The following is a 24,366-nucleotide window of genomic DNA, read 5'->3' on the forward strand; positions in this document are numbered from 1 at the left end:
TGAGCATTAATCAATGCAGCAATAATTCAGGTTCTCAAATTTAACACATAAGAGGTTATTAAATTACAGTAACAAGAAGGGAGGAGGTATCAGGACACTGAAGGATGGAAGGAAATTTGGTTCTATTTCTCATAATGTGTTTGACCTCTCATAAATCAGATGTAACAGGATACAGTGGAAACACAGTCTAGCCAAAGACACGGTCCCATGTAGTCAGAGACAGCTGAGAGATAACAGTATATATCTTCAACAGGCCTTGCTTGCAGATAGATGATTTTGGGCCAGATCCTTGGCTGGTGTAATCAACAAAGCTATGCCCATTGGCACCAGCTAAAGATCAGACCCTCCCTTTGGTTTGGTTTGGTTTTTGTTGTTTGTTTTTATAGTTCTGCCTACTCTTGCCCTTTATCCGCACAAATTTCCTTTGAAATGGACAGAAACACAGGATATTACACAGAACATTTTAAAGTCCTGAAAATACACCCTCCAAGTTCCTGAACTGAACTTTGGAACAAAAAGAGAAGAAACAACCTCCAAGGAATCCATCCCATGATCTGTACTGGAATACTGTGTGGCTAGGCGTATAGTCATGTCCCTTAATGCATTTCTTGAAGGCGCTCAGACACTATGAAGATGAGAACAGTCTAAGAACCTGAATACAATAGAATATATGAATTCCTCCCTTCGCCAGTGAAATGCAGCCGCAAATATGGGGTGGGTGGATGTGAAATCCGTCAGTCATTCTACCTACGCAACACCACACAACAGTTTGGGTAGGGGGAGAAGTTACTTGGATGATAAAGTAAACATTTATATTATCAGCTATCAAATAAAAAGAAAAATATATTTGCTTTCAAGAACCATACACAGCCTTCTTCTTTCCTAGTTGCACCCATGCTCCTCTTTGTATTATACTTAAGATGCAGTTCAGAATAATACAAAACATAGGATCCAAGTCTGGCATGAACATCTAAGTATTGAAAGATGTTTGCACAGTAGCTACAATTCCATGTGGCTACAGGAAAAAGAAAGAGGCAGAGAATTTGAATAGAAAGTACTAAAATGATGAATCCCTGATTCCCAGCACCAATACTGTTACATAAAGTTGAGGTTATGTGCCAGGGGCACATACTCCCTTAGGCTGCTTGGAAAATCCCAGCCTCAGTGCTTGAGCAAGTTGAAATATTACCAAATATTTCTGTGGGAGAGAGAATCTAGTTTGTGAAAGTTGCTGGACTTACAGCCTTGAAAGGTGAAAATCTTAGTCCACAAAACAGGCATAGCAATGGCAGCAGCAATGCAAGTTTCCCCACGGCCCTTTAGCAATATGCCCTGAGTTTGAGCTCAAAGGGCCACTTCCAGAATTGAGAGGGAGGCCCAGTTTTGACTCCAATTAAATCACTAGTATCTCTGCTAAGACTACTAGCAAGGGCTTGAATTATATATTTTTTTTCCTCTTAATATGGAAACCTGCCCACTGGGAACTGGACTGACAGCACCAAACACATCTCACATAGGTCACTACAAGTGAAAGGCAACACATTTTAAACTGAAAATATTTTACTCAAGACATAATTAACCCAAGGAACTCATTGCTACAAGAGAGCTGCCAACGGTTTATACATACATTTATATGGATGAGACCATCATAATGGCATTGTATAAAACGTATATATATTTATGAAAGGGATATAAACCATTGTGCTAGCAGGCATAAGCCACCCACTAATAGATGGGAGTTAGGGACAAACTTCTACATTTCAATATCCACTTCTCTATTACCAAAAACATTTATGATAAGGCAATGGCCCAAGACATGATCCTAGACTTAAATAAAACATAGGAATGGCCAAACTGGGTCAGACCAGTGGTCCATCTAGCCCAGTATCTTGTCTTCTGACAGTGGCCAGTGCCAGAGAGGGAGCGAACAGGGTAACTGTAAATGATCCAATCTCAGTCATCTACGTCCTAGCTTCTGGCAGTTGGAGGTTTAAGGACAACCAGTGCATGAGATTGAGACCCTGACCATCTTGACTAACAGCCATTGATGAACCTAGCCTCCACGAATTTACCTAATTCTTTTTTAAACCCAGTTCTACTTTTGGCTTTCACAACATCCCATGTCAATGAGTTCCACGGGTTGACTGTGCACAATGTGAAATACTTACTTTTATTGGTGTTGAACCTGTCTGTTCATTTAAATTGGGTGACCTCTATTCTTGTGTTAAGGGATAAACAGAATTTCCCTAGTCACTTTCTCCACACCCTTCATGATTATATAGACTATCATAACCTTCCTTAGTCATCTCTCTTCTAAGCTGAACAGTCCCAGTCTTTTAAAATCTCTCCTCATATGGAAGCTGTTCTATACCCCTAATCATTTTCATTGCCCTTCTCAACACCTTTTCCAATTCTAATGCATCTTTTTTGATAAGGGTTGACCAGAACTGAACACAGTATTCAAGGTGTGGGCACTGCATGGATTTATATAGGAGCATTATGATATTTTCTGTTTCATCATCCATCCCTTTCCGAATGGTTCCTAATCGTGCTAGCTTTTTTAACAGCCCCTGCACACTGAGCAGATGTTTTCAGAGAGCTATCCATAATGACTTAGAGATCTTTTTTCTATGTTAACAGTTAATTTAGACTTCATCATTAGCTGGGATTATTTTTTCCAAAGTGCATTACACTTTGCACTTATCAAGTCAGAATTTTATCTGCCATTTTGTCATCCAGTTTTGTGAGATGCCTTTATAACTCTTCATAGTCAGCTTTGGATTTAACCATCTTGAGTAGTTTTTTATCATTTGCAAATTTTGCCACCTCACTGTTCACCCCCTTTCCAGATCATTTATGAATATGTTGAAAGCACAGGTCCTAGCACAGATACTTTGGGGACCCCCCTGCTATTTACCTTTCTCTATTGTGAAAACTGACCACTTCTTCCTATCCTCTGCTTCCTGTCTTAATCGGTTCGTTGATCACGACAGCTTGGTTTGCTTTAGATTTTTTGGTGAGGGACCTTTGTCAAAGGCTTTCTGAAAGTCCAAGTACACTAATGTGACCAGATCACTTTGGTCCACATGCTTACTGACACACTCAAAGGATTCTAACAGATTGGTAAGCCATGATTTCTCTTTACAAAAGCCATGTTGACTCTTCTCCCGCATATCATGTTCATCTATGTGTCTGCTCATTTTGTTCTTTACTGTAGTTTCAACCAATTTGCCTGGTACAGAAGTTAGGTTTTACTGGCTTATAATTGCCAGGATCACTTCTGGATCCTTTTTTTTTTTTTAGTCAGCATTACATTACCTATCCTCCAGATTTAAACAATAGGTTACATACCAGAGGTCAGAAGTTCTGCAATTTCACACTGGAGTTCCTTCAGAACTCTTGGGTGGATATCATCTGGACCTGGTGACTTATAACTGTTTAATTTATCAATTTGTTCTAAGCCTTCAGTTTACAGGCAGTTCGAGAATGGAACTAACTTAGTAACACAAAACTGAACTGTCCTGGACAAGACTCTGCGTAATAGAGCTAAAATTTAAAATTACATCTTAATGAAGGCACACAGAGCCCAAACTAGATTTTTAGCATGCCTGGTAAAAAAACAAGAATCAACCAGCCCCACCCTCTCACACTAACCTTCATCACGTTCTGTTGGTATTTCAACAAGCACTATTATCCCCAGCTGTAATTTAGACACACATTCTCTCTCTCAAGAGCAAACATTCTCATATGAGAGTTTAAAATGGAATTTGGGTGATCTAGACTTGGGTGCAGTTATAGTACCATCTAGTGGGAGATATGAGAAATGCTACTGCCCTCATTCAGTTCCACCAGATGGAATTCATATTTACATCCTTTCTGTGAATGAGGTTTGCTGAATTTCATACATGCACTTGTCTCCACTACATTTTAGGCCACTGGGAAAAACCTCAATGTAAACACCATTTGTACCAATGAAGCTTACTCCTAATTGCTGACAGCTGCTTGCACGCTGGTGTGGCCACATTTGCGGCACCTGCAGTGGCATTAGGAGCGGTGCATTATGGGCAGCTACCCCAGCATGCAAGTGACTGCAACATGTTTTTCAAATGGGGGGCAGGAGTGGAGTGTGACAGGGAGTGTGTTGTGTCTATGTGGGGGGAGAGAGAGTGGGTTTTTGGGGGGCTGAGAGCATGTCCGCATGCTGTCTTGTAAGTTCAGACAGCAGCAACACCCCTGCCCCCGCCTCTCTCTTTGTCACACAGAGCATTCCACACTAATCTGTCTCAGAGCAGATAAGCAGCTGGCTGTCATAAACAGAGCTTTGAAAGGGCATATCTGCATTCGTACAGTGAGTTCAAAATAATGACAAGAGTGGCCACTTGACTTAAGGGGATTATGGGACGCTTCCAGAGGCTGATCACAGCGCAGTAATGAAACACCTCGTTCACAATGGCGCCACAGCGCTCCAGCAGGGGTGCAGCAAACATTACTCCACTCACTGAGGTGGAGTACCAGCAGCGCTGCAGCCACAGAGTCAGAGCGCTCTACGTGTCTTGCCAGCGTGGATGGGTAGTGAGCTAGTGCGGCCGGGGCTCCTTTATTGTGCTGAAACTCGCAAGTGTAGCCAAGCCCAAAGGCTCAGCTCCATGATTCCACACACTGACAATAATTTGTAATAGCAAAAGTACATTAGCAGCCCAGGATCAGATTTTGATTGATTCCCACCTAACTACATCTTTTTTAAATGTGCACATTTACATATAATAGAGATGTATGACTGTGTTGACATTTCAACAAAGTGCAAAGCTTTGAAATAAGCATAAGTTGATGCCTTAGGAAGGAAGAACAACCCTTAAGTGTTTTCTCCTTTACAAGTCCAAAAATCACACACGGTTGTCTATATTTTTTATTTCTAGGCCATCTTCTTCCCGTACACTATTGTGTTTGACCTCCATAACGTCATATTAGTTTCCAAAAAGAGGTTTAAAGTTTAATCTACCTCAGGCCATGAGACATCAGTATGGGGAAGCTCAGACTACTAGAGCCCTTGCTATTACATACTAGTTTTGTGGATAAATAAATTATGTCAGCCTCCAGAATGGTCAAACTAGCATCTTTCAGGAGCAGTGACTGGCTGAGATTCTGCAAATGAACAAATACAAAGATGAGCAGTAAACTGCCTTAAAACTGAAAACCACTCAGATGACAATTGTAGGGGGAGATTTTGGCAAACCAGTAAAGTGCCTGAAACCACTATGGCTTATTGCTAAAAGCAGCCAAGTCAGCAGGCCATAAAGTAGCCATGTAGCAAACTCAGCTTGACCAAGGCAGGAGTGGAGGGAGTTTTGGGTGCCACAAGAAGGACAGTTGACAACCCATCCTTCGTTATAAGAATTGTGTGAAGTTGCTGATACATGCATTTTAGAAGAGCAGGAATGTCTATTGAGGCCTCAAGGCCGCAAACTGTAGGAAAACCCCACACGTGGTTAATCAATAATCAGAAGGAAGCCTCTTGCTTGACCGTTGAAACTACTTGCTTAACAAGTTTTCTTGAAGGGACATGGCATTCTATTACTAATGTATAAATAAGGAGGAAACATTTGAGGTAAGGGGACTCTTCTGCACTCTCCCTCTGGATGCATCTTGTGTTCCCCACCAGCACATGGGCTGCCCCTGTGCCACTCGAGAGCCACACTCAGCTTCAGTAATTATCAAGGGTTGGGGGTGTTTTACTAACTTGTTGCAGACATGTGTAAGTGCTTGAGACTAAGTAAAGTTTAGCTTTAAGTGAAAGCACTCTCGTGTTATCCTGTTTGTGCCAGCCATCTACCAGTTGGACAGCTGTGTCTCCCCTGATTTATTTCCTAACACCACCTCGCATAGAGTAAAAGTTACCAAGGGCTTTGGGTTGGAAGAACCCAGGTAACAACAATAGCTGGAGTAGAGAAATAACACAGCATCTAGAGGCTGGCTATTAATACAGAATACTGCTATACAACAGATGTTTTTGGCATAGAGAAGATCACAACTGGAGACATTTTATTGCACATTGCATTGGAGGTGTACTTCATTGCACTGGAATAAAGCATGTACTAACGACACGTGATCAAAGCTAGTAGTGTCCCTGAAATAGCTAAGAATTTTGAATGATGCTAGTGTACGTGACAGAACTCGCTTCCCCCATACTCCACCCATCCCCGCAGACAGAAATCAGGTCACCGAGTTTTAGAATGGATTTCTCACTGCGCTGTGGTGGACTGTAGCAGCTTCTTCCTTGCCGTAAAAATTGATGGCTGATCAGGCATGGTTCATGCCAGAACACTTTAAAATTCTAGCTTGCACAGGAAAGCCATGGCAGATACCATTTCTTCAACATGGAAGGAAAATTAAGAGTGGTTTCTCTGCCAACTGCAATTCTTAGGAACTCTGCATACAAACAGCAGTTTCCCTACTAAAGCGGTGATGGCTGAGGAGCTTACTAGACCTCTACTGTTATTTTCAATAAGTCTTGAAACAGTGGGAAAGTTCCAATGAGTGTTGTGCCAATATTTAAAGAGGGTATAAGGGATGACCCAGGTAATTACAGGCCTGCCAGCCTGATGTTAATCCCAGGCAAAATAATGGATCGGCTGATATAGGACTCAATAAGAATTAAAAGGAGGATAATATAATTAATGACAATCAACATGGTATATGGAAAATAGATACTGTCAAATTAACCTGACACTTTTTTTGATAAGATTACAAGTGTGTTTGAGAAAGCTAATAGTGTTGATGTAATATACTTAGACTTCTGTAAGGTTTTTGATTGGTACCGCACAACTTCTTGATTAAAAAACAATATAAAATAAACATGGCACACATTAAATGGATTCAAAACTGGCCAAATGAGGTCTCAAAATGTAACTGTAAATGGGGAATCAGCATCAAGCAAATGTGTTTTTAGTGGCTTCCCACAAATCAGTTCTTGGCCCAATGCTAACATTTTTAATCAATCACCTAGAAGAAAACAAAAACATAAAACTGATAACGTTTGCAGGTAACACAATAATTGGGGGAATGGCAGATAATGAAGAGGACAGGTCACAAGGTACAAGCAGACAATGTGTGTTTTAATACAGTTTAACGTAAATGTGGAATTACAGGCCATCCTTACAGGATGGGGGATTCAATCCTGGAAAGCCGTGATTGAAAAAGATTTGAGGATGAAGGTGGATAATCAGTTGAACATGAGCTCCCATGGCAATGCTGTGGCCAAAAGGACTAACACCATCCTTGGATGCATAAACAAGATAATCGCAATTAGGAGCAGAGACGTTATTTTACCTCTGCATTTGGCACTGATGTGATCACTGCTAGGATACCCTGTCCAGTTCTGGTTTCCACAATTCAAGAAAGATGTTGATGAACTGGAGAGGATTCAGAGAAGCAACACAAGACTGATAAGGATTAGAAAATATGCCTTACAGTGATGCTGGTGGTAAAGGGTGATGCTGGTGGTAAAAGGTCTCTGCACGACGGGGGAAAGAATGTCACTGATGCCAAACGCCAAAAATTAAAAGGCCTGTACACTAATGCGAGGAGTCTAGGTAACAAGATGGAGGAACTGGAGTTACTAGTGCAGGAAGTGAAACCGGATATTATAGGGATAACTGAAACCTGGTGGAATAGTACTCATGACTGGAGCACGGGTATTGAAGGCTATGTGCTGTTTAGGAAAGACAGAAAGAAAGGCAAAGGTGGTGGAGTAGCCTTGTACATCAATGATGACATTAACTGTAGCGAAATAAGAAGCGATGGAATGGATAAGACAGAGTCTGGTCTGGGCGAAAAATCACATTGGGTAAAAAAGCAACTAGAGCTTCCCCTGAGATAGTGCTTGGCGTGTGCTACAGACCGCCGGGATCTGATTGGGATATGGATAGAGACCTCTTTAATGTCTTTAATGAAGTAAACACAAAGGGGAAATGTGTGATTATGGGGGACTTCAACTTCCCGGATATAGACTGGAGGACGAGTACTTGCAAGAATAATAGGGGTCAGATTTTTCTGGATGTGATAGCGGATGGATTTCTTCATCAAGTAGTTGAAGTACCTACGAGAGGAGATGCCATTTTAGATTTGGTGTTGGTGAGCAGTGAGGACCTCGTAGAAGAAATGGTGGTAGGGGACAACCTTGGTTCGAGTGATCATGAGCTGATTCAGTTCAAACTAGATGGAAGGATAAACAAATGTAGATCTGGGATTAGGGTTTTTGACTTCTCGAGGGCTAATTTTAAAGAGTTAAGGAAATTAGTTAGGGAAGTGGATTGGATGGAGGAATTAGTGGATTTGAATGCGGAGGAGGCCTGGAATTACTTTAAGTCGCAGCTGCGGAGACTGTCGGAAGCCTGCATCCCGAGAAAGGGGAAAAAAAACCATGGGCAGGAGTCGTAGGCCAAACTGGATGAGCAAACAACTCAGAGAGGGGATTAGACAAAAGCAGACCGCTTACAGGGAGTGGAAGAAAGGCAGGATCAGTAAGGAAAGCTACCTTGGTGAGGTCAGAACATGTAGGGATAAAGTGAGGAAGGCTAAAAGCTGCATTGAACTGGACCTTGCAAAGGGAATCAAAACCAATAGTAAAAGGTTCTACAGCCACATAAATAAGAAGAAAACAAAGAAAGAAGAAGTGGGGCCGCTATACACTGAGGATGGAATGGAGATCAAGGATAACCTAGGCATGGCCCAACATCTAAACAAGTACTTTGCTTCAGTTTTAATAAGACTAGTGAACCTTGGGATGATGGAGGGATGATAAACGGGAATGTGGATATGGAAGTGGATATTACCGCAACTGAGGTGGAGGCCGTACTTGAACAGCTCGATGGGACGAAGTCGGAGGGCCCGGACAATCTCCATCCGAGGATATTAAAGGAACTGGCGCATGAAATTGCGAGCCCGTTAGCGAAAATTTTTAAGCAATCGGTAAACTCGGGGGTTGTGCCGTATGATTGGAGGATTGCTAATGTAGTTCCTATTTTTAAGAAAGGGAATAAAAGTGATCCGGGTAATTATAGGCCTGTTAGCTTGACGTCTGTAGTATGCAAGGTCTTGGAAAAAATTTTAAGGGAGAAAGTAGTCAAGGACATAGAGGTCAATGGTAATTGGGACGAATTGCAACACGGATTTACTAAAGGTAGATCGTGCCAAACCAATCTGATCTCCTTCTTTGAGAAGGTGACGGATTACTTAGATAAAGGAAATCGGTAGATATAATTTACCTAGATTTCAGTAAGGCGTTCGACACGGTTCCGCACGGGAACTGTTAGTCAAATTGGAAAAGATGGGAATGAATATGAAAGTTGTAGTTGGATAAGGAACTGGTTAAAGGGGAGACTCCAGAGGGTCGTATTGAAGGTGAATTGTCAGGCTGGAAGGAGGTCACTAGTGGAGTCCCTCAAGGATCGGTTTGGGACCGATCTTATTTAACCTTTTATTACTGACCTTGGCACAAAGAGCGGGAATGTGCTAATAAGTTTGCGGATGACACAAAGCTGGGGGGTATTGCTAACACGGAGAAGGACAGGGATACTATTCAGGAAGATCTGAACCACCTTGTAAACTGGAGTAATAGAAACAGGATGAAATACAATAGTGAAAAGTGCAAGGTTATGCATTTAGGAACTAATAATAAGAATTTTGGATATACGTTGGGGGCGCATCAGTTGGAAGCGACAGAGGAGGAGAAGGACCTTGGGTGCTGGTTGATAGCAGGATGACTATGAGTCGCCAATGTGATACGGCTGTTAAAAAAGCAAATGCGATTTTGGGATGCATCAGGCGGGTATTTCCTGCAAGGATAAGGAGGTGTTAGTACTGTTATACAAGGCGTTGGTGAGACCCCATCTGGAATACTGTGTGCAGTTCTGGTGTCCCATGTTCAAGAAGGATGAATTCAAACTGGAACAGGTTCAGAGACGGGCTACAAGGATGATCCGAGGAATGGAAAAACTGCCTTATGAAAGGAGACTCAAAGAGCTTGGCTTGTTTAGCCTGGCCAAAAGAAGGCTGCAGGGAGATATGCTTGCTCTATATAAATATATCAGGGGGGTTAACGTTAGGGAGGGAGAGGAATTATTTAAGTTTAGTACTAATGTAGGCACGAGGACGAATGGGTATAAACTGGATATTAGGAAGTTTAGACTTGAAATTAGACGAAGGTTTCTAACCATTAGGGGAGTGAAGTTCTGGAACAGCCTTCCGAGGGAAGTAGTGGGGGCAAAAGACTTTCCTGGCTTTAAGACAAAGCTTGATAAGTATATGGAGGGGATGTTATGATAGGATTGTTAATTGGGCAATTGATCTTGGATTACCACCAGATAGGTCTGCTCAATGATCTGCGGGGAGATGTTGGATGGCATGGGAACTGAGTTACTGCAGAGAATTCCTTCTTGGGTGCTGGCTGGTGAGTCTTGCCCACATGCTCAGGGTTTAGCTGATCGCCATATTTGGGGTCGGGAAGGAATTTTCCTCCAGGGCAGATTGGCAGGGGCCCTGGAGGTTTTTCGCCTTCCCCTGCAGCGTGGGGCACGGGTCGCTTGCTGGTGGTTTCTCTGCAGCTTGAGGTCCTCAAACCAGTTTTGAAGATTTCAATAACTCGATCCTGGGATAGGGGTTGTTATAAAATTGGATGGGTGGGGTTCTGTGGCCTGCCTTGTGCAGGAGGTCAGACTAGATGATCAGATTGGTCCCTTCTGACCTATGAGTCTATGAGTCTAAAAGAACTCAATCTATTTATCTTAACAGAAAGAAGGTTACGAGGTGACTTCATTAGAGTCTATATGCAGCTACATGAGGAACAAATATTTGATAATGGGCTCTTCAATCTAGCAGACAAAGGTATACAAACAGCCAATGGCTAGAAATTGAACCAGACAAATTCAGACTGGAAATAAGGCATAATTACCTTCACTGTTAAAAAAAATTAACTATTGGAACAAGTTATGGTCTTGGTAGATTCTCCATCACTGGCGAAGAACTTGGATGTTCTTTTCTGAAATTTTTGAGGAAGTTCTATGGCCTCTGTTGTATAAGAGGGACAGACCTAGAAACAAGATAATCACAGTGGCCCCCGCCTTAGCATTGGAATCTTCGTCTAGAATGGGTGTTGGGAGTGTGCTTTTGTGAGACTGAAGGAGATCTCTACTGAAGGTAGTATACATGAATTACACTCAACAGCCATTGCTGCTTGTGTGTGTCAGAATGTGTTATCCAAAGAGCAATGGAGTGCTGAGGAGGGACACGGCCAATTTTCCCAGCCAACTGGGTGCTCACAGGACTATTACTGACCATGCTATAAGCGTGAACTGAAAAGGCTACCAGATGTGTCATGCAGATATTTAAAATGGAGGAGAAGAGGCGAGCTCTGTGTTTCTGTGCACTGGCCTTCTTTTAAGTCAAAGATAAGTAGTTATTTGCTGAATGAACTAGAATGCCCAACTGAAGTATTTCCAAGATTATCCACAGGAAAGTGAAAAAGTATTTAGACTGCACCACTGGTCTTCAAGGGGAGGGGCAATTCGTCAATGATGCCTGTGGCTTGCATCTGCCAGATTACTAGAGGTGACTGTTCTTGCTAATGTCCTCACAGAGTCCAAAGATATTTCAGATGGCATAGTCTTGTGTTAGTTCCTCAAACATTTTAGCCAGAATTATTTTCTCTAGCGGTGGTATATAATGCTGTGAAGTACGGTTGGCCTTAAGAGATGTAATGGTATTCTCTAAGGGTATGTCTACACAGCAAAGGAAAATGTGTGGCCGGTGGCAGTCAACTCGGGCTCCTAAGGCTGGGGCTGTGGAGTGGGAGGGCCCTAGAACTCAGGCTCCAGCCCGAGCCTAGAAGTCTACCAAGCAATGAAACAGCCCTACAGCCTGAGCTGGCTGGCATGGGCCAGTCACAGATTCTTCTTTGCTGTGTAGACATACACTTAAGTGTAATATTCTGTGTCTCCTGTCAGCCAACCTGAACAATTGGGAGGAGGGAGAACTGACATTTTGTCTATTATATAAAACACTGGTGTGTAATGCATGTAAGTGTTAAACAGTACGTTCACATTGCTATTGGGACAAATTCTGCTGCCTTACAAAACATCCTTTGACTTCAATGGGGTTGTTTGGGATGTAAAGTAGTGCAAAATTTGGTGATGCTGTGTATTTTGTGTTTTTGAGACCACCTCCTAAAACAGAACAGAATGTAAGGAATGTGAATAATTAAGTATCTTATTAATCTTCAGATTATTTTTCTATTATTTCCATTTCTCTATTCCATTCTGCCATCCCCCACTTTTTATTTATATTCCATTCTCTTATTCTTTCACCTCCTCTTCCTCCTTTATCATGTGTCCTGCAACCACCAACAGCAGGAAATTGATCCTTCACTGACTATAGTCATCACCCATGGCTCTCTCCTCTCAACTGGTCTTGAAAATTTTCCTTTGTGCATATATCCCCAATCACTTGCCCATTCTCTTTCCTGTCTCTATCCCCTTTATTTTCCTCCCCTTCACCTCACTCTCAGCCTCCCATCTTTTACCTTCTTTGTCCACTCCCCTCTAGTTCTCCACACTTCTTTCCCAACTCTCCTCCTCCTCTGGCTTTCATGCTCCCTCTCATATCTATTTCCCCTCCCTCGTCTCCTGTCACCCTCCAAATTAGTTTTTTTTCCTCCCCTCCTTTTCCCCTGCAAAACCCAATAGGGGCAAGAGTTTCAAGGATCAGTGTGCTGATCAATGTGCTCCTAGGAGCATCATTTCTTCAGGACTGGCCATCCCACTCCTCCAATGCTATGGATCTGGATGTAACCCTAAAAAGTTGCTCCTTTCCATGATCCACTTAACTCATCAGCAGGTTCTCCTGTTTCCTTTGCCATTCTCCAATCTTCTTACCTTCCCCACATTCAAATCTCTTCTTAGCTTGTCTGGCTAGAATCAAGCAGGGACTCTTCTGTATTGGTCGCCACTATTACTGGCATAGGGCCAAAATCACGGTGGGAGTGGTACTCTCAAAAGCATCTGTCAGCAGCAGGGAGCAGCCAGCACTTGCTTGCTGCAGCACAAAAAAGGATGTCTCCCAGTAGGGAGCAGCTATTACTGTTGGGTTGCCACCATGTTGTAGCACTGCAGACATTAGACACAGAGCTTGTAAGACAGCAGGGAAGACTAACTGCAGGGGGAACAGATAAGGTGGGTACAAGCTGGAGATGTGGATGTCTCTATTGTGGTGCTGTAGGCTATCACAAATTAGTCCTACATGTCTAGTGTTGCCACTGAAAGTCCTATTGTTGTATTCAAGATCACTGTTTGCATAAACATTAATTTTACATCTATTAGGTGAGATTCAGGTACTTGTCAACTTGCCAAGGGAGCCATCACTTGGGTAGAGAGAATTTGGACACCTCTATGCTATTGCATAACAAGAATGTAAACCAAAGGGAGTCATGAGGAAAGAAAGATGTGGAGAAATTGAAGAGGGTCCAGAGAAGAGCAACAAGAATGATTAAAGGTCTTGAGAACATGACCTATGAAGGAAGGCTGAAGGAATTGGGTTTATTTAGTTTGGAAAGAGAAGACTGAGAGGGGACCTGATAGCAGTTTTCAGGTATCTAAAAGGGTGTCATCAGGAGGAGGGAGAAAACTTGTTCACCTTAGCCTCCAATGATAGAACAAGAAGCAATGGGCTTAAACTGCAGCAAGGGAGATTTAGGTTGGACATTAGGAAAAAGTTCCTAACTGTCAGGGTAGTTAAACACTGGAATAGATTGCCTAGGGAAGTTGTGGAATCTCCATCGCTGGAGATATTTAAGAGTAGGTTAGATAAATGTCTATCAGGGATGGTCTAGACAGTATTTGGTCCTGCCATGAGGGCAGGGGACTGGACTCGATGACCTCTCGAGGTCCCTTCCAGTCCTAGAGTCTATGAGTCTATGACTTATGTCCCAGTGAAAACAATGGAACAAAATAGCCTACTTAAAAATTAACCTATTATTTCTAGTACAGGGAGTAAATGAACTATTTTGAAGCCTTTAAGAGGGCATTAAAAATGCTAGAGCATTAAGAACATAGGTATTTACATAGTGAGGGCTGATATTCATGGCTGTTCTTCATGGCTGGCTATTTTCTAGTTTAAGGGAAGCTCCTTTTTACTCTTGTCTGTATCAATGAGACTGGTTTTAACATGTCAGAAGTTAAATACTTCCTTACTATAGAGCTTTCAATAGTTAATACTGATACGGGCAGGCCATTTTAAAGTCTTGTTTTTCACTTGTTCATAAATTCTCCTAACTTTGTCCTTTGGGTTGAAACTTCATGTCTGGGCAGAGCCAATATATGAATTCCTTATTTTATTATTAAGTGAGCATCATCTGTTCAGCCATTTCTGAAGTAATCAAGCACAACACATACAAGAGTTGTGGGCATCCATGTTAAATTGAACTGCGTAGTTCAACTATTAAATAGGTAAGGAAAGAGTTATTTCCTGACTTTACTGTATACAGTAAGGTATTGTGCCACGGATATGCAATGTATTACTTCTCTCATTTAAAGGCTAACTACCATCTTTAATTTTACCCCAAAAAGAACGCAAAACATTTTGTTTCTGCTATATTGAAATTAATAGTTTAAAAGTACAGAAATCATGAAATTGACGATCTACCACATTATCTCTGCCATTATAAATATATACCTTTATTCATTATGTGCAATATGGCTGTTGTAACCATATAATTTCAGTTTTGTGATTCATGTGTTCTCATCCTTGATGTGTACATGTAGGGTTTTTGCACTTAAAAGGTTGTATTTATAGGAACATGCATCCATAAGGGTTACTGTAACTTGGTTTTTATTAAAAAACTAATTACATGTGTCTATTTTCCAGTACATCTTTTTTTAAAAAAGTACTGTATGTATCAAACATTGATGATGTACTTTATCACTGTTAATTTTCTTTGAAGAGCTGTCCAAAAGAAGAAATCACCCCAAAATTTATTGAAACTGGCTATATAGCCTCAAGATTTTTAAACTTTCTAGCTTCTTACATGAGAGGCTTAGTACTTTCCCCAGGAGGATAAATCTCATTTTTAAAAGGTTTTTGTTGACATTTATACTTTTAACAGCCCTTCAAAGGAATAATCGTGCACACAACCTACAAACTTCTTGTCTCAGTGTAATGTACAACTAAAATTAAAATAAAACATGGAAGACCGGTATCTTTACATTTAATTCTTCTTTAGAAAAAAGAAGAACTTGAAAAAAAATTTAGTAGTCCACTTGTGCTTAAAATATTCATATGCATGAGAAAGCCAAAAGGGAAAAATACACATTTTTTGTACACCATGATCAAAAAGTTATTATAAATCTTTTCAAATTGCACTGTATTTAAAATACCCCCTAGATTCAGCAACCTCTTCTATGTACAGCTTCTTATGCTGCCTGGCACAGTTCCTCTTGAGCCTAATTGCCAACCTGTGGAGGTCCTTCAGGAATGAGCGATGTGAAGAAGGTGGTGATGAAGGACCAAGCTGAAGCCATGAATCCAGGATTCTGCTCTGTACTGCCATCTTCACCAGCATCTTCTCCACTCTCTTCATCAATTCCATCATCCATAAGACGCTCCTTTTAAAACAGAAATTGTCTAAATGGTTTAATTGCTTTACTAAAGAGGCAGAATATATTAATGGAAATATTTTCCTACATAAAGTAACCCTATTAACAGGGCAACTCCCTGTGAAGGATCTAGTAGCATAAACATAAAACCCATTCAACAGTGGAGTAAGTCTAAGTAGCAATTCTCTATTAAATACTATAGACAAAGATGAAGGCAGGATTGATCTGGTTTTTCATAATAAGGCTTTTATCATTAAACATTTAAAAACAAAAAGCTAATTTCCCTTCTGTCCATCCCACATATTAAGGTTATTTTTTTTTTGGTGGTAAAAAAGAGAAGTCCATTTCCATCCTCATTCCCTTCCGATTCAAGCTGAATTTTGTACTACTATTCAGTTACAAATACAGATTATTTGAAGGAGAGCAAATACAGGAAAACATGAAGCATCCAAGCTGGCATTCACCTACCATCTCCTCAAGGTCAGGGTTATTTACATTTTGTCCATCACGGTTCACTTCTGCATTGTTATTGGCTGCCTGTTGCTGGCCTCCCTCTTGCCTAAAGGGGAACCATCCAGCTTGGTGTCTATTTAATAAAATGAACAATTAAAAGCCTTGTCTCTCTAAATTGTAAAGCTACTGATGAAATTTCTACAATGGGAAAATAACTGCTATCTACATGCCCAAGTCTCAATAAACTTACTTGTAGATGAAGAACAGATAATCCATTCTTCATCTTGATAAGACTGTTGGGGGAATACTGGAGTCTGAGAATTATTTCTAAGTAACAAAACTAACTGAACAGATCCCTGTTAACCCAAATATAGAATAAAATGCTTAGAACAGCTAATGTCTATATTTTAAGTCAGCACTGAAAAATTCTGTGTTTTTTTCCCTACTTGGTTGTCAAAAAAAACCCCAAAAAACAAACACACACACACACACACCTTGATATTTTAGTGATGTCAGTGATCATGGTAATGTGCAAATGAATATTTTGTTCCTGAGCTACTCCGTTTTAATGATGTTTCTGACAGGCAGTTTTAAGTCGGTAGCACAATGATGTAGCAGAATCAATCATATTTTGTTGAACATGAGAATGCAAACATCTTAAATGCAGATCTTTTCAATTTTAATTCCTTAAAAATTACCTCTTGAAAGTAGCCCAAGATGAAAGTGCTATGTAATCACTAAGTATTTCTGGCACATTCCACTTCCATCCAGATCACACTAGGTGCCTTCACCCTGTCTGAGATGGCATTTTTCAATTCATTAAAGCTCAGTGTCCTTGTTAATTAATTTTGGTAGCAAAAGGCAATAGTTTCTGGGGTTTTTTTTTGGGGGGGGGTGGTGTTTTGTTTTGTTTTTTTTAAAGGGTATGATAAAGCTCTCTTTTTCTGATATCTATAATGTCCCTGAATGTTGGATTCTGGAGTTTCTCCACTGAGCCCATACAAGTTACTGGGAACATTCAGTAAGTATATCTGTGCTTACTTCAAAATTGAGTTCAGCTTTACAATTCACCTTTAAGATCCCCAATCAGTAACAATATATAATTTACATCAATGCAAACAAATGCTTTTGAAATTAATCAAACGAAATTCAATTCTTCCTTCACTCACCTCTTAAGTTCTGTTTCCAAAATTCTATGTTTTCCCTACAACAGTTAATAAGCTGACATCACCAATATCTAAAAAGCAGCACGTTTTAGGTGTGATGCCCATCAGTTCTCAGAGGAAAAGGGAACCTAGAACTCAAGAATTCTATATTTTGAGACTACATCTGAACATCTGTTTGAAAGCCGAGTTTCTATATGTGCCCTGTTAATGATTATTGTTAATTCTTCCCTTTTACAAATTCTTTGGAGTTCACCTTTACATTGGAATTCTGTAAAGTGATCCAATTTCACATCTTTAAAAGTTAGCTTATAATGATAGTCATACACTGATAATCATACTCCATGTAGCTAAACTACAGCTATTCATAACTGAATATTTTTTACTCACAAATAAACCAGTAGCATGGCTCCCATCACCATGACAAACCGACTGAAGGAAGAATAGAAGTATACAATGCTGAGGAGAATAGCTGCTCTAGAGAATGTGTACATCCAGTCCAACCAGTCTCGATTGAAGTCCTCCTCATTCACTACTGGACCTCCTTGTGCATTCATTTGAACATTCTGGTTTACAGGCCTGTTCTCCTGTGCTGCTACGTTTGGCACTGCTGGGGGCTCATTTGCAGGAACATGCTCTGAATTTACAGGCTGCGCGACAGCTGATATGACTGGCTCAGTGCTGGATGTTGCCTGGGCTGAAACTGCAGCTTGACTGAAATTTAAAAATAGGTTTTCTGAAAAGCCAGTTTTGTATCAGAAGTAATATTTAAACCCAAGCTTCCTTACAGCTCTTTTGTACAGAGAAAAATGCCAGCTGAAGACCTAGGAAACTTCAGATCTTAAATACAGTATACAAAATATACACCAACTTAATAGGTATTATGTGTGATAAAGACGAAATTCCTCTTCTTTCTATAGTACCTCTGGACAGAGATGTGTCAGCTCTCACCCATCTCTTCCCTCCTCCATTTTATACATTGTTCTGCAATAAGTTTAGACACATACAAGCAAAAAATCCCACAATTCATTCAACTAAATTTTTCCTCTTCCTACAGAAGAGACACACAGGATCCATTTAAGTAAAAGCTCCTTACTTTTTCAGTAAAACATCAAAGTTTGGAAAATAAAATGAAATTTCATCTTTAAGAACCATTTTGTTATCAGGTAAGTATGTCTTCTCTGGGGTCTCAGATGACTGTGTGATCTAGCACAGAATCAAAGTTGCAGTATCTGGACACCATAAGGTGAAAGTAAGGAAGATTTGGCCTTTATTATAACCCTTTTCCCAGGTGAGGACACTGCTTCTTCTGGACAAAGACTATGCCAACTCCATGCATCCAGTAGCAAAGATTATTAGAGTGACACGCAGCATTACCTCTCAATCAGCAGTTGTGTGCCGTCCTCATAATGTTCCCAGCCCCACCACCAACTGAGTAAGGTGGGAGAGAGGAGAAGATCTACCTCTGGGACCAAAATTCTCATCCAGTATGATGCACTGACATTCAACAGGGCTCCTTCCCTTGCTTTTTGGCTTAAAAATGACTGGAATCCATTTTACTTGGCATGGGAGATTTTTTCTGGTCTTGCTAACCTCAACTTGAAAATACAATTTTTTTTTAATGATAACTGTGATTTGAGCCTATTACTAGCTAACCCCATCTTGCAGAAGTGTTGCCTGGGCAGTACAAGGGCCAAATAAGTCTAATGTTTGTATCACAACAATTCCAGTGGTGAATATTAAAAAAAGATACTTTCAAACAAACAGAAGAATACCACTCTCAGTCATAAAACTTTAAAAGGAATACATTTTTAGAAGCAGGCTAAGTAATTTTTAATTGACTAGCCAAATTAAGTTAAGTGTAAAATAGCAAAACCAGACAAAAAGAAAGGAGGCAAGGCACAGAAATGTCAGTCACACAAACAGCAGCTAATTAGTTTTTTTTATGGCAGGTTGTCATCGCGGTAGGTGCACTAAGACAATACATGAAGTAACTTACTATTGCATGTAGTACTGACGCGCATACATTTGTTGCCACCATATCATCTGTAATGGGCTGAATGCAGGGTACATTGGAAATCCAGTAGAAACACCTTGACCTGGAAACTGGTTGTCTATGTTGCTACAGGGAATTAAAAGCAAAAAAACCCACTCAGATTATGGCTATTAATAATTACAAATAAATTTATTATTCTAAAATATAGATTACACTGGGCACTTTTTCTTCAAGTGTTTCATGAGAATTCAATATCAATAAAATTGTAAAGACATCCTTTGGATAAATACCTGATCCATCACACAAACGGTATTTACTGTGCAAAATGAAGAGCTCTTTGTCAGAGATAAAAGGTCACCACAATTATGTGATCAATCCTCATCTGAATGTACCAACATTATTTCCATTTTAAAAAACATTTGTTGCATCTAGCAGCTCTATCATTATCTACATCTGACTAATGGGTTTGTGGCCAAATAATCATTGCTATTTACTTCATTATTAGAAGACAAACTTCTTAAAATCAGAGCTGCTGATCAAACAGTGTGTATCTATTATAGCGAGAGATTACCTGCATTAGAAGACTTCACACGTTCAGAACCCACTATTACAGGCATTTCAAGGAACTATCAGCATTTAAGGCCAGAAAGGACTACCAGATCATATATCACAAACCACCAACACCACATGCACACTAAAACCAACAACTAAAATTAGTCCAAAGTATTACAGCCCACAGAAGACTGTTACATGCCACAGGCAGAAAACAAGAGGGACTGAGGTGCGTGAATATCCAAGGCCCCAGCAACGGCAGGGAACTGATTAAAATGTACTTTAACTCTATTAGAGCTTTCTCTTTGAAAGCCATGATAGAAATATCACTATTCACAACCACAGAATCAGCAAGGATTGACTGGACATAGAAAGCAAGCTACCCTCTCACCCCTAGAAGTAGCCCCTTCGCATCCTGGTTGCAAGACACTGGAAGAACATTGTGGGTAACCTTACTCTAACATGGCTCATGCACTCTGTTTTGTGGATAAAAGAACTTTGTGCCATAGGGAACCTTCCCCATGCATTAAATTCACATGAAAAAAAATAAAGAAATTCCTACATGGAAGCTGAAGAAAGTATTTTATATCTCACAGTCACACAGTATGTTTTGGTACGATTCCCAATTCTTCCCAAAAAACTCTAGGGTTTCTTATGGCATCTTTCAATGGATTTTTCAGGACAGCATTATAGCATAAAGCAATAATTTAAAAAAGTTTATTCATACTGCAGTCAGCAACAGAAGCAAATGCTGCAAATACACAGCAGGCTACAATTCTGTCCTGGATAGACCACTGTCTGGAAAAGTGTTACCAAGAGATCCCACTAGTCCACCAGATATTCAGATAGTCAAGGAAAGCCAAATGAAAGGAAGGAGGAGTGTAAGCTATCAATATTTTTAAAGGAATTGTAAATCTCTGTTCACTGCCCAAAGCACTCAAGAAAGGAGAGAGATGATCACATTATGAAAAAGTACAGACTGGCATCTCCTTTTGAATCTCAAGTGGGATGAGTTTGGAATAGATAATGAATTTGGGCGAGTATCATTACTTCCCACTTCTTCCTCCTCAGTTGAACCCCTGGATATCAGTGCTACTTGGTATTATGCTGAGACAATTTGTAGGACCGTACCAAAGTACCTTTTTTTAAATATTTGGTATAGCTTAGTTTTCTTTTAGTTGTGATCCATGCTCCAGTAACAAGTTCTGAATTTACTCTATATTCTTCATTTCAGTGATCTGGAGTGCATTCCAAAAAACCAAAAGCTTGTTTACAGTTGTTAAAAAAAATTCTATTTCTTCTTCCCCCACAGTGATGCTTCTTGGAAGTGGTGTTTGGAATTTGTGACCCCACTTCATACCACATATGCAAATTTGTGACACCGTAGAAAGAAAGAAAGACCAACTCTGAAGGGAGAGGAAGCAACAGAAAAAGAAGCTAGTCACTGTTAAGTCAAGACTATGGGAGACTTTAATAATACAGGGTCCTAAGCTACTTCCGCTTCTCACACCAAAACCATTTGCATGCTTTATTATTGATTACTGGAGACAAGATACACTTTCATAGCTAATAATGTCAAACTTTGAGGTCCACTGAGTTTCTCATTTTCTATCACTCAGAGAAATCTTGGCTTCAGAGAAGCACTCTGTGATGCTAACTTGTCAAGCTATATTTGATTTACTTGGAAAACTCAACAGATGCTAGCACAAAAATAAGTACACAGCCAACATATTTGAAAGCTGTCAACAGGGGCATCTGGGCAAAATGCAGGGTAATGCTTAGAACTCAATTAAATACATTGCATGGCAGAGTGGAAAAACAGTATTTAACCAAAAACCTGACAGTCCCTCTCAAGTAAAGAATTGGTGCACTCTCCCTGGAATGAAGAGGGAAAGAGGGAGCATGAGCATGCCTGTTCTTCAGTGGGGGTGCACATCTATATAACATTCTTTGGCTTAGGTTTATGGGTTTCCACTGCCTCCCTCACACACCATTTCATCTCCTACATTATTCAGCCAAGCTGTCTCCTACCCAAACTAACAGGAAGCAAAACCACCTCTCCAGTGTTAAGTATCAGAGGGGTAGCCGTGTTAGTCTGGATCTGTAAAAGCAGCAAAGAGCCCTGTGGCACCTTATAGACTAACAGATGTTTTGGAGCATGAGCTTTCGTGGGTGAATACCCACTTCGTCAGATGCATGTAATGGAAATTTCCAGGGGCAGGTATATATGCAACTCTAGGTATATATATATCTAGGTATTTCTATAACTCTCCAGTGTTGTCACTGTCACCTCTAATCTTCTAATGTGCTCAGATATCAAAATGACAGAAACTTAAAATTAATTCCTCTGGTCCTTTTGTATATATTCTGTTTTGTTTTGGTTTTTTCTGTACAAGATGGGAGTTTTCTCCCATCACATAAAATCCCTAGAAACCAGAGAAGCAAGTTGCAAAGGGAGAGGGTGCAAGATGTGTGACTTTGTTTACACATTCCTGAGCTAACCTCAAAAATCACTTTGAAACAGTGAAACCCCTACCTAAACTTACCCACATTATCTGGGGGTTTGTCTACATAGTCCTACACTTCAGACCACAGGAGTGCAAACTGCAGTGCACACCCACTGTAACTTCCCCGTGTTTACGTCAGCACCATTCACATGGGGCAGTTACAGCACAGCACTTTGCGGGGGGAAGAAATGCTGCAATACACATCCCTGTAGTACAAACCGCAGCACAGTGCGGGCTTTGCCTAAGTGATGGAGTTCAGATTGAGAAGGGCTTCAAACAGAGGGTGTGCCTCAGATGAATGAAACTAGAAAGATTATTTTCTGTGGGAAGAATCTGGACTTCTTAGGAAGTTTTGTAAGAGGTTGCCTGTGTCCATAAGCATCAAAACACATTTTATTTTTGAGTTGGATTTCCTTGGCCTGTGTGCGTATCTGAAAGATGGTCATTGTGTTTTTCAGGTAGTTTGTGTCTGCATAGTTTGGAGGAGGATTTTGCAGTGGAGCAAAATATTGTCTATTCAAGATACTAGTCTCATTTTAGGTAAGCAACAAGTAAGAAATCCAAATATTTCCAATAAAATCCTTTTGTAATAAGTATACAGGGTACTTTTTTAAAATATGTTTCATTTACCTAAATCAGTTGTTTTGAATTATTAAAGAGCAATACAACTATTTTATTGACAATTTATTTTATGACTACATAGCCATAGAAATAAGGGGATTATAGGTGAGAGGGCCTAGCCTAATAGTAACAGCTCCTTGATAACATGCTACTGCTACATGTACATAGTTATCTATGCTGATGACTCAGATCTCCCTCTTCACTCTCCTTTTGTCCAAACTAACATCTTTGTGACTTCCTGACACGAATATAAGCTGATGCTTGGCATCCACAAAAGGAATGGAACAGAGCTTTTAATCTCTCATCTTCCTCAGTCTCACCTCCCTCAGTCACTGTGGACATCATCCTCCTTGTCATTCAGATCTGTAATCCATGTGCAGTCTTAGACTCTGCTCTCTCTAGGAAAAAAATAGAGGGGCTAACAGCAGCAAATTAACCCAAGTCATTAAGAGGGTCATGAAGAGGGCTGCTTCTACACAAAGACAGCAGATAGGATTGGTACTAGATGAAATAGTCACTCAGCGATTACTGAGTCTGGTGTCTAGTAACTCACAGCTAAAGATTTTTATTTTTTTTTTTAAATATGGGTCAACCTGACAAAGTTCCATTAAATTATTCTCTAGAGAAAGCATCAAAAAACTTTTTACAGTTCACTTTAACTGATCCCTTAGCCATGCCTCTAGGTATTAACATACCAAGCCCAAGCCTACTTTTCTGTAACAGTGCATTCCAAGTCACTTGGACTTCGGTGTCAGTCTGCAGGTGAGAGGGACAATTGGTCCAGTTCATCATTTATCTAGATTGCACATCGGTGAAATGTTTATGCCCTGTATGGCAAGTTCACGTGAAAAGCTGGATTTATCCAACCTTCCCCCAGACACGTCCCCCCAGGCCACAAATAAAAGATTATAAGAAAATTCTCTATGATGAACATACCACGTTACCTTGAAAATGAGCTTATTACTCTACATTGAGCAGTATCTCTGACAGTCAAGCTAGCCTCACCCAGTTTCCTCAAAGGCAAGTGTGTCACTATTTACCCAAGGAATAAAAGTTCACAGTGCAACATAATACATAAATTTTCCTACCTATTACAAAGCAGATTTTTTTCCTCCTAGCAGAACCTGAAGGTAGTCTGTCAGGTTTATGTTGCACACCAATACAAGGCAGCCTCTTATATCTGTTATCCAGGATATCCATGAATTACTTCTACAGTTTCAATCCAATGTGGACTAGGAGCCAGTGTCAAACTGCTTCTCTGTATGTGTGTATGCCATAAAAAATTAAGAGTCAACATTGTTCTTGTATGAATTTAATGTCAGCTAGTCCTGTTGATTAAAATACAAGCAATGAGGAAAAAAACCATCAGATGATGTTTAGTGGATTTATTTGCTTGTGTTTCAACCACAAATGGCATATCAGCCACACCACCC

General features: G+C 40.3%; 1 protein-coding gene across 1 annotated transcript in view; it reads right to left on the reverse strand.

Annotated features, from left to right (window-relative positions):
• Nucleotides 1–14,707: 14,707 nt before the first annotated feature.
• Nucleotides 14,708–24,366, reverse strand: part of HERPUD2 (HERPUD family member 2) — a 32,873-nt gene continuing 23,214 nt past the window's right edge. Inside the window, 4 exon segments of the mRNA XM_030551349.1 lie at nucleotides 14,708–15,650; nucleotides 16,110–16,227; nucleotides 17,648–17,971; nucleotides 19,257–19,379. Of these exon segments, the coding sequence (XP_030407209.1) occupies nucleotides 15,489–15,650; nucleotides 16,110–16,227; nucleotides 17,648–17,971; nucleotides 19,257–19,379 (727 nt within the window). The 3' untranslated portion in view covers nucleotides 14,708–15,488.

Source organism: Gopherus evgoodei, chromosome 2 (genome assembly GCF_007399415.2).
Source record: "Gopherus evgoodei ecotype Sinaloan lineage chromosome 2, rGopEvg1_v1.p, whole genome shotgun sequence".
Classification (NCBI taxonomy): Eukaryota; Metazoa; Chordata; order Testudines; family Testudinidae; genus Gopherus; species Gopherus evgoodei.